This window comes from Phascolarctos cinereus, unplaced genomic scaffold, assembly GCF_003287225.1.
Source record: "Phascolarctos cinereus isolate Bilbo 61053 unplaced genomic scaffold, phaCin_HiC Scaffold_1;HRSCAF=81, whole genome shotgun sequence".
Lineage (NCBI taxonomy): Eukaryota > Metazoa > Chordata > Mammalia > Diprotodontia > Phascolarctidae > Phascolarctos > Phascolarctos cinereus.
Genome location: NW_027555514.1, coordinates 7,821,393 through 7,840,652, shown reverse-complemented (window position 1 = coordinate 7,840,652; position 19,260 = coordinate 7,821,393). Strand labels below are relative to the sequence as shown.

The 19,260-nt window shown below is 39.5% G+C and overlaps 1 protein-coding gene across 1 annotated transcript in view; it reads left to right on the top strand.

Moving 5' to 3' along the window:
• The window catches only part of AGMO (alkylglycerol monooxygenase), a 358,382-nt gene extending 345,262 nt beyond the window's left edge, over positions 1-13,120 (top strand). The window contains exon 13 of the mRNA XM_021000039.2: positions 11,340-13,120. Coding sequence (XP_020855698.1) covers positions 11,340-11,420 — 81 coding nt within the window. The 3' untranslated portion in view covers positions 11,421-13,120. The remainder of the gene's footprint in view (positions 1-11,339) is intronic.
• Positions 13,121-19,260: the final 6,140 nt, after the last annotated feature.

The window sequence follows — 19,260 nt, the reverse complement described above, 5'->3', positions numbered from 1 at the left end:
TCTAGCAGAAAAAAAAATACATGAGATTATAGAAATAGAGAACTATAACAGAAAATATCATACTTTAGATGCTATTTTAAGGAAACTAAGGCATTATAAATAGATAGGAAATACAGTTTCCCAAAATTCTTAGTGCAGTTTTAAGCTGGGATGGAATATATGTACATGCATACAGACAGACAGACAGACAGACATGTGCATTACATATATGAATATGTATGTGTGTGTATATATATATGTACATATATATATAAGCTATATCTATATCTGTGATATAAACATATAGATGTAGATATCCATATCAATATCTTGATATAATCTATTTATTGGTGGTCTTTACTTCTAACTGGCTCCTGAGGTCTGTCTTTGTGCTCTCAGGATAGCTGGGAAGTCCCTGTTGTGGCCATGTACCTTTTGGACTCTCCTAGGGAAGTAAGCTCTTCATGCTGGGGATGGAGATTAGATGGGTCTAGTTTCCCTGATGACTCCACAACTGCACTCCTTTTTCCCTTTGGAATATCTCAATTACATAACCAGAACAGGAAACCATTTGGGCAACAAAGACCCCATCTTTCTTTCATTATTTATTTGAATGGCCAACTCTGGCATTTCAGCTTTTGTGGATCTCACCCTCTGGGTTCCTCTCCCTGCCTCCTTTGTCAAACTTTAATTTTTGTCAAGAAGAGTCTCTAAAACATGGCGTTTTGAGTGCACTTACTATTTACCCATGGAGATGATTATATCTGTGGATTGAGAATTCTCCCAAGACAAACAATGACTGATATTGTCTGAACCCAAACACATATGGCTGAATATGCCTTTAATAAGGCTAAATTACAATTTGGGCTTTTTTTTTGTCTGATACTCCACCCCTCCAAAGAGTTTACTGAATTTTTTGGTGACATAATCTCTAATTTTGTCATCTTGGAAACATCGCCAGTATCAAAGAAGCTGTTGTAAGATGTGAGCTCTCGGTTTGTTTGTTTTGCAAAAGGAGAGTTTAAAGTCATCCTGCCAATCATTCAGTGATGGGGAAGAGATATGATGGCCAATGCCCCATCCGCTTTGAATATGATTAGGACTCAGATCTTCCCTAATATGCATTTCACACTGAAAGTCCTTTATCTTTGATAAGAGATAACACAGGTGACTTTCTGCATCCCTAATGAAATGATTCACCTCTCTGCTTGATCCTTTAATGCCTGACCATATTCTAAGTGAGGCAGGGAGGTGTGTATAAATCTGTTACCACAGCCAATGGATATAAAAGTCAATGGGAGGTTGCTTGTCACGTCAATATTTAAGAAAATAAACGAGAGCCTCAGAAGCCAGATCAGAATGGGATTCTTTCAAAGGTCTTTTTCCAAGGTATTGAATAAGTAACGAACTGGATCCAACCTCATTCCACCTGTTCACCTCAGAGTGTATTTATAAAGGTCTTATGTTACTGATAACATTAGCTAGCAATTACACCAGTGTTGTCTTCATAGAGAGCTTTGATTTTTGATGTGAGAATTGCCTTTAACTGAAACACACTGCTATCTGCCAGCGATAGCACTAAGTCTTCTTCTTTGGGATGCCTAAGTGCCTTGCGATGTGACATATTATAGTAAGCCTTTCTGTAAACTTAGATTCTTGGACAGAGTGAGAATGAATGAGAGAAGAACATTTAAAGCGAAGGATGCTTCCTTTTCATGATCAGGCTGGAATTTTAAATCAGTTAAGCCTGGTTGTGACTTCCTTTTCTTCTTCCAGAATAATCATGATCTGATGAGATAATGTATGTATCATGTTTTTCAAATTTTCAAGCGTCCTATAAATATCATTATTGTTGTTGTTATTTTATTATTACTTTGGACCAGAACTTTTTCAGTGTCTGAACTTCCCTGTAAAGAAAACTAGCCATATAGATACAACATCTAGCTTTGAACAGCTGCCCGGGGATCAAAAACTTCCAAGAGCCAGCAATCCAGTGCGGCTCAGAGACAGAGCTTGACTTCCAATCTTCCTGGCCCTGAGGCCAGCCCTCTATCCAATCTGCCATGAGTCCTCTGAACCACTTTGATCAGTTATTATTCCTAATGCATAGTTTCTATCACCAGAGCAATGTGTGAAACAATTGCACCATTTCATGATGACTGTCCAAATTCAGTTCTCACTCCAAACTGGTGTTCAGGTCCCCTAGTCTGCCTCCAAACCATTACCGAGCTGCCATTATCCTCGGTACATACTCTGTGATCTGATCTGATGTATCTAGTTTGCTTAGGTTTCCCCAACCCATCTTTTCTATTCCTGTACATTTTCAGGCATTCATTCAAGACCTTTCTACATAGAATAAGTGTGGCATAGTGGGGACCATGGTGGAGTGAGTGAGGAGCCTTGGGTTCAAGACTTGGCCCTTCCACTTAATTGGTGTGTGATGTTGAGGGGTAGTGGCAATGTAGCTATGATGACAACCAAGGACATTTATCACATTTACAATCATAGGCTCATAGAGGTTCAGGGACCTTAATGACCGTCACTTACAATGCTCTTATTTCACAGATGCATAATCTCAGTCTCACTAAGGTAAAGTGAGTTGCTCAAGGTCAGACAGATGGTGTCAGAAGTAGGCTTTGAACACAGATTCTCTGGCTCCAGACTGTTACCCTAGTACTACATTTCAAAGCTTTCAATGTGGTATACATGGTATGTTATATGACCCACACATGTTACTTGATATCCATAAGGCTCATTTTCCTAATCTTTAAAAAATGGGATAGTGTTGGACAAGACCTGTAATTGCCAACTTGTAGACCATGGTAACCTTTACATTCATCATATTTCAGGCTATTCATATCTAACCATGAATTTTCTGATTTTTAACATTTTTATTTAATGTAGCAAGTTCCAAATTCTATCCCTCCCTTTCTCTCCTCCCCCTCCCCGAGATAGTAAGCAATCAGATACAGGTTATACATATGCAATTATGTATAACATTTTCATATTAGTCATTGTTTACAAGAAGTATCAAAAGAAAAATGAAAGAAAGTGAAAATAACCTGTTTCGGTCTGTATTCAAACAATATCAGTTCTTTCCTTGGAGGTGGATAGTATTCACCATCATTAGTCCTTTGGAATTTCCTTGGATCATTGAATTGCTGCCAATAGCTAAGCCATTCACAGTACTTCACTGAAGAATATTGTTGTTACTGTGTATAATGTTCTCCTGGTTCTCTTCACTTCACTATGCGTCAACTCATCTAAGTCTTTCTAGGTATTTTTTTTTTTCTGAAATCATCCTGCTTTGTCATTTCTTAGAGCACAATAATATCCCATTACAATCATATACCATAGCTTGTTTAGCCATTTCCCAATTGATGGACAAACCTTTGATTTCCAATTCTTAGCCATCATAAAAAGAGCTGCTATGAATATTTGTGTACAAATAAATCCTCTCCCCCTTTTTTTCGTGGGTCTCTTTGGGATACAGACCTAGCACTGGCACTGTTCGTTCAGAGGTATGCACCATTTGATTCTCCTTCTGCCATATTTCCAAATTGCTCTCCAGAATGATTGGATTCATTCACAACTCCACCAACAGTGCATTAGTGTCTCAGCTTTCCCGTGTCCCCTCCAATGCCCAATATTTTTCTTTTTGTGTCTTATTACCCAATCTGGTAAGAGTGAGGTGGTACCTCAGAGCTGTTTTAATCTGCATTTTCTAATCAATAGTGATTTAGTGCACTTTTTTTCATATGACTATAGATAGCCTTGATTTATTTGTCTGAAAATTGCCTGTTCATATCTTTTGACCATTTATCAGTTGGGGAATGACTTCTACTTTTATAAATGTGACTCGGTTTTCTATACAATTGAGAGATGAGGCCTTTATCAGAGATAGTCATTGCAAATTTTCCCCAGCTTTTTGTTTTACTTTCCTTATAATTTTGGTTGCATTCATTTTGTCCAAAACCTTTTTTTTAATTTTATATAATCAAAATTATCCATCTTCCATTTTATAATGTTCTTTATTTATTCTCTGGTTCTAAATTCTTTCCTTATCCATAAATCTGACAGATGAACTATTCCATGCTCTCTTAATTTGCTTATGGTACCATCCTTTATGTGTAAATCATGTACCCATTTTGACCTTATCTTGGTATACAGTGTGATATGTTGGTCTCTACCTACTTTCTGCCATACTGTTTTCAAGTTTTTTTCCAGCAGTTTTTGTCAAATAATGAGTTTATTTTCCCAAAAATATTAGATCTTTGGGTTTACCATATAGTAAATTACTATGGTTATTTACTATAAATAAATTTGTACCAAATCTACTCCACTGATCTGCCATTCTATTTCTTAGCCAATTGTTTTGATAATCACTGCTTTATAATTCAGTTTGAATTTTCTCATTTTTTTGAATCAGTGGCTACTCATTGGGCAGTGTACCTCCTATCATCGGCACATACTTCTCCAGGTAAAAGCCCAGCTCTGTCACTTACTACCATGTGACCTTATGCCTACCCCTTGTATTCTCTTCATCTTTGTTTGATCATCTGTTTTTTTTTGTTTTTTTTTTTGACTAGGCAATGGGGTTAAGCAACTTGCCCAGGGTCACACAGCTAGTAAGTCTTGTGTATCTGAGGCTGGATTTGCACTCAGGTCCTCCTGAATCCAGGGCCAGTGCTCTAGCCACTGAACCACCTAGCTGCTCCCTTAGTTTTATCATCTACAAAGAAGGCTGTTGGGCCACATGATCTCTCATGTGTATTCCAGTTCTACATCTCGGTCTGTGAGAGAGAAAAGGACCTGGTACAAAATGACATGTCCATCTTTAAATCAGATCCACACAGATGTACTGAGCCATTTTGGCATTTTCAGCTTTGCCTAAGACTGCAAGAGAGATTGGACCCAATATAACCCCTTTAACACATAAATTCTAAGATTCCAAAGATCAGTAAGAAATGCTCAATGCCCACATGCTTGCTTTCTATTTAAGGAGGTAAATCATGCCTATGTTAAAAACTGGGTAGCAACTATCAAACAGGGCTTAGCCAAATAATCACCTCCATAGAATAGGTACTAGAAAAGCTTTAGCTTCTTAGAGAAGAAAATACTGTGACCTAGGGAGGTGAGAAAAGACTTCAGGGAAAAAGTAGGAACTTTTATCTTGTGAGTGAGAATTAGATTGTATACTAGAGACCATTTAGTGGCAGGGATTCTTAACCTGGGGCATGTGTGTGTGTGTGTGTGTGTGTGTGTGTGTGTGTGTGTGTGTGTGTGTGTCTGTGTGTGTGCGTGTATAGATACATATGTATTTCATTATTTCAACACAACTGGGTTCATTTAAAACCCAATGCACTTTACTTTGCATATTTAAACACATTATTTTACTAAGCTGTGAACTCTTTGTGAGCAGAGACTGTCTTTGCCTTTCTTTGTGTTCCCAGTACTTAACACAATTGCAGACACACAGGTCCATAATAAATGCTTTCTGATTGACTAAGAAGGAGTCCATATACTTGACCAAACTAACAAAGAAGTCTATGATACAAAAAAAAATGCAATCTGCAGTCTAGTCCAACTCCTCATTTTATAGATGAAGAAACTGAGACCCAAAGACTTTATATAATTTTCCCAAGGTCATGTGACAATACCAAAATTTAAAGCTCGCCCTGGTTCCCAATGTATATTTTTATACTATTCCACTATCTCTTTATTTAGTGTAAGACTCTCAAAAGGAGGAGTAGTGAGGCTAGAATGATAGATTGATATTATCCTGATAAAAAATAAAATGTATTGGTCATTTCTGTATATACCCCACAAAGACCAAAGGAGAAATTCTGTCCAAAATAATCATAGAAGTTGAGAAATACTCGGGAATCCTCTTACCGAGATGTGCATAGGAATTCCGTGAAAACAATATGAAACACTATTTATAGATTTAAAGACAGACCTATGTAATTGGGGAGTTCAGTACAGTTGGGCTATGTCAGTATATTTACTACTACAACTACTAAATATAATAACTTACTTATCCAGTAGCATTCCAATCATACCACTAAATATTACTCTATAAATCTAACAAAAGATCGAGGAATAATGGAAAATAATAATAACGGTAATAATGATGATGATGATGATGATGATGATGATGATGATGATGACGATGATGATGATGACGATGATAATAATGATAAAGACTTGGGGAGGCCAGGTGATAATCTCTGCTACGCAGCAATAATCATCAAAATCATTGAGCTCTGGTTAAAGAAATGCAGAAAAGTTGATCAGTGGAAGAGATTAATTACAGGAGACCCAGAGTCCCAGTCAAGACTCCTGTAATGGAGCAATCAAGTAACAAGCATTTATTAAGCGCTTACTAGGTACTGGATAGGCAGCTACGTGGTGCAGTGGGAAGAGTGTTGGGCCTAGAGTCAAAAACATCCACCTTCCTGAGTTCCATACACCTTCCTTTGGCCTCAGACACTTAGTGACTGTGTGACCCTGGGCAAGTCACTTAACCCTGTTTGCCTCAGTTTCCTCAACTGTCAAATGAGCTGGAGAAGGAATTGGCAAACCATTGAATTACTATTGACAAGAAAATCCCAAATGAGGTCATGAAGACTCAGACATGACCAAACAACAATAACAAAAGGTACTGGGCATTGGGCATGGCGTTGGAAATACAAGTAAAAAGAATGTCTCCTGCCCTTCAAGTTCATAGTTTGGGGGTCTAGAAAATGTCTGATTTTGACTTTGTTTGGCTATGTTAACTTGCAATGAGGGAATGCTCTGTTTGTTGGGGGAGATGGAGGTCGAGCAGTGAGGAGCATTGGGCTTTAAAAAATAAATGCAGCCCGTCAAAGCAGTGTTTCAGGCAAATGCATGGTAGAGATGACAAGGCACTAGACGCAGACTCAAACAAGCAAAACCAGCAGAACTGGCATTCCGGGTCGATTGTGCGCTCCAAAACCCAGCATTAGGTAACGATATGATAAACAACCCTCCTTGCATTCCCTTTCCTCCTCTTTCCCTTTCCCAATGGAAACATGTATGTTTGCTGATGTTTATCAAAGTTAGACCTTTTAGAAAAAATCAGACAAAAGGAAATGTTATAATCTTCTTAATCATGAGCTACTGGACAAGGATGTGACCAGCCTGCGCCATCCAGCAGATTAGGTCCCCATCATTCACAAGTCCTGTCACCTTGTCACTTTTCAGTAAAAATAGACCTGTTTACCACTATAACAAACCATTGAATGGGTAACTATTTGCCATTCCATTCCCAAAGGTTATGCCTTTTGGTCAATATGTTTTGAAATGGATGGGGAAGTGCTTTTTTTAGTACCCGTGCAACAAAGAAAATCCTTTACACCATCACTTGGGAATCACATTCATAGAAAAGAAAATGAAAACCAGTTTTGGAAACATTTTTTCCCCTTTTTCTTCCATGAGTACCACTAGAGACACTTTATGTTATGCTTATTTGACTCCTGATACAACATTACTGTTGAAGTCCTTCTAGTAATTTTTCATATTGTATGTATTATAAACTGGAAGGAATGTCGGGAATTGGATGAAACAATCAGACTGGTTAATGTTTGGGATATTAGTTCTTTAGAATGGCCCAGAAGGATCATTTGAAACTAAACCACCCACACATAAAATCCAAATGGCAATGTTTGGAAGTTATTACTTTTTTCCCCCTCATTTTCCCTCCTATTAGAGCCAAAAGCTCTTCAGTATAGGGCCCTTCCTGTAGATTAATGACTGGCCTTGGGTAATGGCCCTTGGCTATACCTCAGGACATCGGCATCTCCTCAAGAATGATTCTGCCTATCCATCCTTATTGCTTAAATGTGCTTCCTCTGTAAATAGTTTTTTATAGATCTTCCAGGAATAGTGACATTCTTCCTGGGGATGGGGAATGGGAGTGGTTTAGTAACTGGGAAAGGAAGTCAGAATAATACAAGAAAATAAGCTATCTTCACATACACACTGCTGACTCCACCAGCATCACTGCCCGTCAAGCTCCTATAGTCCTGCATGACGCACCAATGCACACAGAAGTTCATACAGAATTGTGATACTTTAACATTTTGTGGACAGGTGAGAAAAAAGGGCAGAGGTGGACGAAGTCAGGGCCAGATGGCTTAAAACCAAGCCAAAGAAGTGGCAGGGCGGGGCATGCCTGGCGCCTGCTCTGAGGCTGCATTTGGGGCTTGAGGGGCTTAGGTCTAGAAGAAGAAGAAGAAGCTCATGTGATGAGTTTAGCTTACTGTTAGGAAGCTTGATGAATCCCTCCTTTCCAGAACCTGGCATTTAATAGGTGTGGGGGGGGGTGAGGAAGAGGAGATGGACTACTCATCCAACTGAAGCTGTTTCATATTTACTGTTTCCTGTGGGTTTTTTTTTTTCATATATAACTCTTTGAAGTTAAAACTAAGGAAGAATTGGCACAGCCAGGGCAATATATGAACTTAGAACACTATCACTTTTCTTTAAGAAGGTAACATGTTCAGATGTAAATGTAAGTTTATACCTGAGAAGGCCAAGATACCATAACTTGGGTGTCTGTTGATCACAGTAACCTCTACATTGGTTTGCCTGCCTCCAGACTCTCCCCTACCCTCTTTAGTTTTTGCCCACCTGTCCAATTAACATTCTTACAGGCTGTCTGGGCTAGCTCTGATTATGACATTACCTACCTCAAATTTCCTTCTAGTTCTTTATTATTTTGAGGAGAACACGCAAATGTGACATTTAAATACCCTGCAAAACCTGGCCCCAATCTCAATGCCGATTTCACAGGGCCTACCTCCCTACCCCACTTCATCCCCCTGCCATGCACTCCAAGCTCTAGCCAAAGTGTCTTGCTTGCTCTTCCCTGTACTTGACATTTCATTTCCAGGTTCCTTGTGTTTGTTCAGGAATCCTGTCACTCCCATCTCACTATCCCTGGAGCATACTGCGTCATCATTTCAGCCTCTTAGTGTCTGTCAGATGCCATCTGCTCTATGAACCCTTCTTTTGCAGTTTCTGTACCATCAATGGCTAGGGCCTTTCTTTCCTGCAAAATGCTTTGTATTTACTTCACAGAAAGGCAGTCTCAAAGGCAGGAAGACCTTTCAGGTCCTGCCTCTGACATTTACGGGTTTGTGAGCCCAGGCAAGACACAGCATATCTTATTATTTTAGGGTCAGGGGTGTCCAGCAGGGGCTGGGACCTTCCTGAAGGCAGACCAACCCAGTGTACATGTAAGTGGGAACTATTTAACTAACTATCAACAACTATTAAAACACAGATAACATTTTTTTTCTTTTTTAAATATTTGTCCAATTACATATAAATAATTTGTAACACTTTCTTATGTAAAAATATAAGTTCCAAATTATTTGTAGAGAATGTACCAACCTGTATTAGTAGAGGAGGCTTTCTCTCCTGGGAATTCAGTATACCAGAGAAATAACACATCAGTATCCTATTTTTAGAGATATAGCTTGTGCCCTTACCCCTTCCTTTCTCTCTCTGTCTCTGTCTCTCTCTGTCACTGTCTGTCTCTCTGTGTGTCTCTCTCTGTCTCTGTCACTGTGTGTCTCTCTGTCTCCATCTCTCTGTCTCTCTCTCTCTGTCTCCCCCCCACACACACCTATCTTCCATATATCTATGAAACCACAGGTCTCATCACCAGCCAAACACTATTTTGATCTATCTATCTATCTATCTATCTATCTATCTATCTATCTATCTATCTATCTATCTATCTGTCAGTATTATTTATCTATCTATCATCCATGGACCTAGTTATCTATCAACTATCTATATTGGATGTATTTTCTGTGTATCTTTCTTTTTCCTCAGTTAATTGTAAAGTCCTTGAGAATAATAGAAGGATTGTACACTGGAATTTGAATGGGAAGCTGGGGTTTCAAATCCTGCTTCAGATTTGATTCTGGGTAAATCATTTCTCCTGTCTTTGCATTAGTTTCCTTATACGTAAAGTGGTCATTTGGAATTGCTGACCTCTACATTCCCTTCCATATCTAAATTTTTAATCTTTGAGGTCAGAGAGTAGTTTGGCTTTGTCTTTGTATCCAGTATCTAGCATAGGGCATATCCCATTATAGGCGCTTAGTAAATGCTTGCTGGATGAAGGAAGGAAGGAAGGAAGGAAGGAAGGAAGGAAGGAAGGAAGGAAGGAAGGAAGGAAGGAAGGAAGGAGGGAGGGAGGGAGGGGGAGGGAGGGAGGAAGGGAGGAAGGAAGGAAGGAAGGAAGGAAGGGAGGGAGGGAGGGAGGGAGGGAGGGAGGGAGGGAGGGAGGAAGGAAGGAAGGAAGGAAGGAAGGAAGGGAGGAGGGGAGGGAGGGAGGGAGGAAGGAAGGAAGGAAGGAAGGAAGGAAGGAAGGGAGGGAGGAGGGAGGAGGAGGGAGGGAGGGAGGGAGGGGGAGGAAGGAAGGAAGGAAGGAAGGAAGGAAGGAAGGAAGGGAGGGAGGAGGGAGGGAGGGAGGGAGGGAGGGAGGGAGGGAGGAGGAAGGAAGGAAGGAAGGAAGGAAGGAAGGAAGGAAGGAAGGGAGGGAGGGAGGGAGGGAGGGAGGGAGGGAGGGAGGGAGGGAGGGAGGAAGGAAGGAAGGAAGGAAGGAAGGAAGGAAGGAAGGAGGGAGGGAGGGAGGGAGGGAGGAGGGAGGGAGGGAGGGAGGAGGAAGGAAGGAGGGAGGGAGGAAGGGAGGGAGGAAGGGAGGAAGGGAGGAAGGGAGGAAGGAAGGAAGGAAGGAAGGGAGGAAGGAAGGAAGGGAGGGAGGGAGGAAGGAAGGAAGGATATGGATCATGGAGAGAACCAGGGATAATGTATTTGGAATACAGCCCATGTCATCTGGGACTAGTGAAATTCTTGGTCTCCTAGAAGGGGCAGTTTTTAAAAATCATTTTTGCCTCCTCTTCTAAAAGCATCTTGGTCTATAAAAACAATGAGATCATTTTCTACAGTTCATAAAACTCACGGTATGCCCAACAGCCAGGAGAGAGCTCCTTCTGTTCATGACCTAACATTTAGAAGCCCATCTGTGGCAGCAACTGGGCGTATCAGAGCTGAAGAAAGTCCCAGGAACAAAATGATTTCTCTCCTCCAACTTGGGCCTCCTCAATTCATGTTCAACTTGTGTTTGTTAAGCCATATCATAGTCCAGGCTGCCAGAGCTAATCTGTGTAATTTGACTCCAGCTTAGAAAAACTGGGCTCATTTCCCTTGGGAGAAATTTTTCTTTGCCAGTTGAACATGAATATTAAACATTGATTGAGGCACAGAACTAATACTTTTTTTTCTTTTTCACATGCTTTATATATGTGGTTTTTTTTTAGATTTTATTCTCTATCTGCACCATTTACTGGGCAATAAGAAGCATGAGACAACTTGCCTCAGGCGATCCAAAGGAGCTCTGAGTTGGGAAGCCTATGACCTTCTGTATTTACTGGAAGGAGGCAATGCTGAAGGGCTGACTGTAACCCAGGAACACATGCCAAGGTTTCAATGCAAAGGAAGTAATTCAGTGATTGACTCTTGGAAACACCCTTTACGTGAAGATTTGCTCCAATGGTTATTGGCTTTGGATTAATTTTTTGATTAATTTTTGTCTGTTATCATTAGAATCTGATGTAATTTTTTTTCATATCAACTTCAATTTCAGTACTGCATCAAAATCCCCTTTAAATATCTCTTCTCTTGTCACTTTTTAGAGGCAATTGGGGTTAAGTGACTTGCCCAGAGTCACACAGCTAGTAAGTTTCAAGTGTTTGGTCTGAGGCTGGATTTGAACTCAGGTCTTCCTGACTTCAGGGCCAGTGCTCTATCCACTGTGCCACCTAGCTGCCCCAGTCACCACTTTTCAATGAAGCCAATGATGGAAGCACAAATACTTTTCTACTAATTGAAGATTTTAATTATGGCAGTTTAATACTATGGCCTGATATTCCTTGGGAATTTATTGTAATAACATTAAAACACATATCTGGGTCCACAAATGTGTCATCACAATAGGAACCCAATCCTTCACATTAGGCAAATTTTACTCTTAGAAGTCCATAATGGACATTTGGGAAGAACTATGATTGACATGGAAATCAGAACAGTATCAATTTTGGGCTCTCAGACAGCTAAGAGGGCCTCTAGCTGAACCCTTTCCTTACTGGTCCAGTATCCGTTGTGTAATGGACATTGAACCAATACTTGTACATTTCTTGCTTGGTTTTGAAGATGAAGAAATGCAGGCCCAGAGATGAAGTGATTTGTCCAAGGCCACATATATAGTAAATAAGAGAGGCAGGATTTGAAACCCGGTCTTCTGTCTTTCAATCCACTGCCCTTTTCTTTCTTCTGTACCAAGTTGGCTGAGTGTCAACACTGAGAAAAAACATGGTGTAGTAAAGGCAGCAAGATAATAGTAATGATTATGACAATCAGCAGCACCACTTATATAGGGCTTTAAGCTTTGCAATATATATATATATATATATATATATATATATATATATATATATATATATATATATATATATATATATATATATACACACACACACACATATATATAGCACATAGAGAGATAGATATGTATGTATACATGCAAATGTGTTTATGTATGTATTTATGTTCCTCTGATAAAAAACGTGGGGTTCAGATTCTATCCCATGTACATATCGTGTAACACTGGGGAGCTCACATAACCTCGCAGTGTTCCAGGGAGCATGTCACTTAAATGACACATAGGATTCTGATCCACATCCATTACTGGAAGACATTTTCACAGGAGAAATTGCTTATATCATTGAAATGACAGGTCTGAGCCAATTGGAACAAATAAACCCAAAAGCATACATTTAAATGAGCAAATGAATAGATAAACTGATAGATTAATGATTAAATAAAAATATAATTAAATGAATGGATGAGCAAATGAATGGACAAATAAATAAAACAACAAGCAAACAAGCAAGCAAAAAAGAAGTGAATGTGATAAGAGAATTATCAGTGATTTTCCCAGGTGAACATGGGCAGCCTGTTGGACTCCACCACTGAAGGAAGAGCTTCCTTGTGGCTTCACGTTGTTGTAAATTGTAGAATAAAGGTCAATGTCAAAAGTAAACGTGCTCCCAGTATTTGTGTCCAGCAGATTTTGGGGACAGGAATGGGGAAATTTCTGTTAAGAGGAAGACATAGACTTCGGTTTTTTTCTTCTTTCTTTTTGGCCTGTTTTGTTTCTGCTTTTCTTTGTTTCTTTGAAAAGCAGTGGGGGCTCTTTCATTTACTGAAAAATGTAGCCTCAGTGTTGCCTTCATTGCAAGTGTGTTTTCCTTGCCTCTATTCCATAGCATTTTATGACAAAAACAGACCAAAGCTCTGCTCCCACGGCCTCTGCTTTTGGCCCATGTACCTCTCCCTAACTACAGCCAGAAAAAAAAGAATGAAACTAGGAAGTAGCTAGAGCTGCAGGTGTCTATTTGGAGCAAGCATCTTCTCCAGGCCTAAAAAGCATTTATTTTTTAAAGTGGAACAGGAGTGGCAAATGAAACTTCACATTGTGGAAAAATTGACAAACTCTATCTCAAGCATCAGATATTTGGGTCATTGTTTATTATGTGTCTTTTCATATTTATTAATTTTATACAGAATTATGGAGAGCTCATCAAGGAATAAACAAATGCTGAACCATACTTTTGCCCCTTAGCAACAGTCTCTGGACTTCCCACGAGTAGAATCTGAAAGCATGGAGAATCCCCGGGGTGCCAGTGTACTCCAAGGTGAAAATCTCCCAAAGCCCAAGGCTCAGTTCTCCAGTGCTGATGTCCATAAATCACAATAGCCAAAGCAGGTACAGAAAATACCTTCTTTACAAATATTGAAGTAGGTTTGAATTCTCTAATGACTGTTACCTCCAAGGTAATTTCTATTTGAATAGTTGGGCAGCTTGCCAAGGTAGGATTATATCTCTTAAACTAGAAGAGTCTTCACAGGCTGTTCTAGCACAAAAGTCTCTTTCTATAGATGAGGAAACTCTAAGAACCAAGGAGGTCATGATTTACCCACGATCACATAATTAGTAAGTATCTCAAGTAGGATTTGAACCCCGGTTCTCTCATCCCTTAATCTGTTTGTTTTTGGTGACACATTATCTTCTAACATGAATCCAAGATTTGGAATATGAACACTTATTCTACAGATGCATTCATACCAGGATATGGTGTGAGTACCTGGAGTATTGGCCTTGAGTTTAGCACAGGAAAAAAAAAGCCATCTTGTAGAAGATATAGACCTGTGATGAGGTTCAGCCTTGAGTAAGTTCATTGTTAGCTATCTAATGTGCTCTCTGTATTTGGTGAAATAAGATATCTTCCATGCTGCTTTCATCTTCCCCTCCACATCTCTCCAGGGAAACTGGGATCTGGAATATTTTTCCTTAAGACAAGAATGGAACTATACTTTGAAGGTTTCTGGCAGCAGATTCCCAGATATTTAAGCAGGAGAGAGGGATAAAATCCAGACAGGTAGTGGTCCTTTGAGCCAGGGCACAGGATCCTGTACCTTCAACCTGCTAATTTTCCAATTTAACTTTTCTTTGGAAAACACTAATGTGTGATGACAGATCATGTAACTTTTTTGCATCAGTAATTGAACTTGAACCATGCCATGTAATTTATGCTCAATCATGACTGGACGAAATTTGACCCCAGTTCCCAAAGGGCCAAGCACTAATCACAAGGCTGAGCAATTATCTAGAGCTGCTCAGAGAGAAATGCCAAAAGACTTGGCAAATAATTAAGGACTATCCTCATCTTGCTCATGTATAGCTAGGGGAAATGGAGAGAGAACTAGGCCAAACCATGAAGGTAATGTGGACCAAAGCACAGGCAAAAGAGAGGAAGCTGCAGAGACAGACAGATGATGGCCAGTGTCTGGTGACAGTTGGAAGTGGACGCTGTGGAAGCAGTTTTCAGCGTATGAAACATGCCAGGAGGTGGGAGGTGGGAAAGGAAGCTTTGCCATGAGCTTAGGATAAATACTTTCCAGGCTTTCTCCATCGGTCATTGGCATGAACTCTGCCTATATCTATTGGTGAGTTTCTCCCTAGAGTAAATTTCTATACTCCACTAATCTTTCTTTGTTTCCTGCCTAATGTACCCTATTTATTGTCAGTCATTTTTTTCCTTTTGTCATTATAATTATTTCAAGTTTGAGATGGGCAGTCTTTGAAAACAGAAGAAATAGACATCTGTGTATGGAAAGAGCACAAGAAAAGTAGTCTGGAGAAATGGGTTCCAGTCCTACCTCAGACACCAGAACTAGGTCTAAGTGGTATAGCTACATAGGGCATTTAAGGGCTTGTGCTGTGGGGGGCACTGTTAAGTAATGCATAGAGAGTCAAACTTGGTGTCAGGAAGACATGAGTTCAAATCTTGCCCCAGGCACATGTGCTAGCTGTGTGATGCTGTAAAAGGCACTTAAGCTCTTCTGGTCTTAGTTTTCATAACTATAATGGGGCTGCCTATCCCACAGGTCTGATGTTGAGGACAAACTGAGATAATATATGTAATGTTCTTTCCAAACCTCAATGTGTGATAGAAGTGACAGATATTACTCATTATTTGGCAGCTAGCTGGCATAGTGGATAGAGTGCATGGCCCGGAGTCAGGAAGACTCATCTTTGTAAGTTCAGATTTGCACTAAGACGCTTATTAGCTGCGTGACCCTGAGCAAGTCAGTCCTCAATGTTCTCCTCTGTCAAATGAGATGGAGAAGGAAATGGCAAACCACTCCAGTATCTTTGCCAAGAAAATCCCATACAGAGTCACAAAGAGCCAGACACACTGAAACAACTGAACACACTCTTGTTATTATTACTGTTATTATTATAATGTTGTTGATGATAATAGTATTGTTGTGACCACAAACAAGTCAACCTCTTTCATCTTCCATCTATGAACTGAAGATAATGAAATTCTCCATCATAAAATATGAGTCCCTAGAGGGTTAGAATTGTTTCCCTTTGGTCCTTTGGTAGGGTGAGAGAGAGAGAGAGAGAGAGAGAGAGAGAGAGAGAGAGAGAGAGAGAGAGAGAGACAGACAGAGAGAGAGAGAGAGAGAGAGAGAGAGAGAGAGAGAGAGAGAGACAGACAGACAGAGACAGAGAGAGAGATGCACAGACACAGACACAGAGAAAAAGACAGAGAGGCAGAGGGACAGAGACAGAGAGACAGACAGAGACAAAGACAGAGACATAGATACAGAGACAGATTTATTAAGCATTTACTATATTGCCAGGGTCTCAATGTGGCATAATGTCTTGTATAATTTTATATAAGATGGATTAATTCGTGAGATATTCAAATAACATTTTTCAACAGCGCCACTAGTCATTGCTTAAGTATTTAAATGTCATAAATAGAAACAATGACCTAATGAAAGCACTGGTGCATATTTAGCCAAATGTACCATTTGAGGGATGTTAATAAGGTTACCTTGTATATGGAATTCACCAGGAAATTCTCCAAATTAACTTCTTGATTGACCCATTTGGACATTTAAAAAGGCAATTTTTACATCACATGATGGCCCAAGACATGGTCGTAGCCATGTAATTGCTTTTTCCAGAGAAGTTAAAGAGAAGCTTCTAATATCAATACTATCCAGACATGGCCAGGTTTTTGTCCCCAGGGTCCACATAATTTAGGAAGCATGTTTTTGTCTATGTATCACTTCAAACATATCAGCCCCTGTTGTTCAGCCTGCAAAGTGAAAAATATGGGGTGCAGAAGATACAAAAGAAGGGTCCACATTGAGAATGACACATACAAGAAGGCTTCCTTATCCGTTCATTTGTTGACCCTTGAGTCCAAAGATGGAAACAGTGAGGAGTCGATATGTCTGCAACCTGTAGGTGAAGTTTTAATTCAGTCAGGATGAAGATTATTTCAGGCTTCATGCTTTCTTTGATGGAAAAATAATGAAGTGTCTTTGAATAGAAGAACTTATGATGTATAATATTGAAGAAAGCTACTTTTCTTGTATTGATGCCTATTATACATTACATATTCAGATGGGGTATCACTGATAAGGGTATTTCTTTCAGGAAAGGCCAACCAGGCAAATGGATCCTGTGTGACTTGTCCATATCCCCTCATAAATACTCCACAACGAAAACATGCTGGGGGAGGGGAGAGGCAGGAGGATTTCTCTAGTTCTCTTCACATCATATGGTGGTCCACGGAGAACATAGACTGTTCATTATTTTTACCCTGCTTTTCATATGTGATTAGTCCATTTTTTGCTCATGATACTGAATATTTATACTACATAATAAAACTACCACATTTTGGAATAAATTTAATTAGGGCTGAGCCAGCAGAACTTTGCTTGGGTGCAATCTGTGGAGAAAGGGGCTTTAGTAAAGATAGTCTAATTTATGGTTTGAGGGCATGAAAAAGCAGACAGAAACCATGTTTAATCTACTCAAAAGAACAAGTCAAATTTAAGGCCTGCTTTAAATCTGTGTCCGTATATTGTTTCAATAAATATACATGAGTCATATATTTAATAAACTATTCTCAAATGGGTCTGTCTTTGGGGGGGGGGTCATGATTTCAAGTTATATGTTTTAAAAGTTATACAACTTCAGTTGATGTAGTGGAAAAACAGGTTGGGCTAGGAGTCAGGAGACTTGGGTTTTGCTCCCAACTCTGCTAGTAACTCTTTACGTGACCCTAGACAAGCCCCTGTTCTTTCATGAACATCAATTTTAACATGTAGGGCCCCATATTTAAAATGAGGGAGTTGGGGGGCAGAGCCAAGATGGTGGAGTAAAATCAGTGACTTGCTTGACCTCTCCCCTTAACCCTTCCAAATACCTGTAAAAAAATTGCTCTAAACAAATTCTAAAGCAGCAGAACCAACGAAAACAAAGAGTGAAATAAATTTTCATACCGAGACAACCTGGATGATTGATCAGAAAGGTATATCATGCTGGGCATGGAGAGGAGTGTAGTTTGGCATTGGCCCACAGGGAAACCAGGCCTCAGCCAACTTGGAGCAGGCCTTGGAGGACTGAATCACAGGTGGCTGTGGTGGTTTTGAGACTTCTTAACTCACGAACAACTTAGAAGATCAGTAGGAAAAGTCTGTGTCTGCAGTGAGAGAGAAGTGCAGGTGGTCCCTGGAGCACTTCTCTCTCACTGCAGACACAGACAATCCTACCTAAGCTAATTTACTTATTCAGTGCCATACCAATCAAACTACCAAAAAATTATTTTATAGAGTTAGAAAAAATAATAACAAGATTCATTTGGAAAAACCCAAAGGCCCAGAATATCAAAGGAAATAATGAAAAGAAATGCATGGGAAGGTGGCCTAGCAATTCCAGATCTTAAATTGTATTATAAAGCAGCAGTCATCAAAACTGCTTGGTACTGGCTAAGAAATAGGGAGGTGGATCAGTGGAATAGGTTAAATATGCAAGACACAGTAGTCAATGACTATAGTAATCTATTATTTGATAAACCCAAAGACCCCAGCTTCTGGGATAAGAACCCACTCTTTGAAAAAAACTGCTGGGAAAACTGGAAAAGAGTATGGCAGAAACTAGGCATAGACCCAAATCTCACACCATATACCAAAATAAAGTCAAAATGGGTTCAGGACTTAGATATAAAGGCTGATACCATAAGTAAACTGGGAGAACAAGGAATAGTTTACCTATCAGATCTATGGAGAACAGAAGAATTCATGACCAAACAGGAGATAGAGAACATTATGAAAAGCAAAATGGATAATTTTGATTACATTAAATTGAAAAGTTTTTGCACAAACAAAGCCAATGCAACTAAGATTAGAAGGAAGGTAGAAAATTGGGAAAGAATTTTTACAACCAGTCTTTCTGATAAAGGCCTCATTTCTAAAATATAAAGAGAATTAAGACAAATTTATAAGAACACAAGCCATTACCCAATTGATAAATGGTCAAAGGATATGAACAGACAGTTCTCAGATGAAGAAATTAAAGCCATCTATAGTCATATGAAAAAATGCTCTAAATCATTATTGATTAGAGAAATGCAAATCAAAACAACTCTGAGGTACCACATCACACCTATCAGATTGGCCAACATGACAAAACAGGAAAATGATAAATGTTGGAGAGGATGTGGGAAAATTGGAAGGCTAATACATTGTTGGTGGAGTTGTGAAATGATCCAACCATTTTGGAGAACAATTTGGAACTATGCCCAAAGGGCT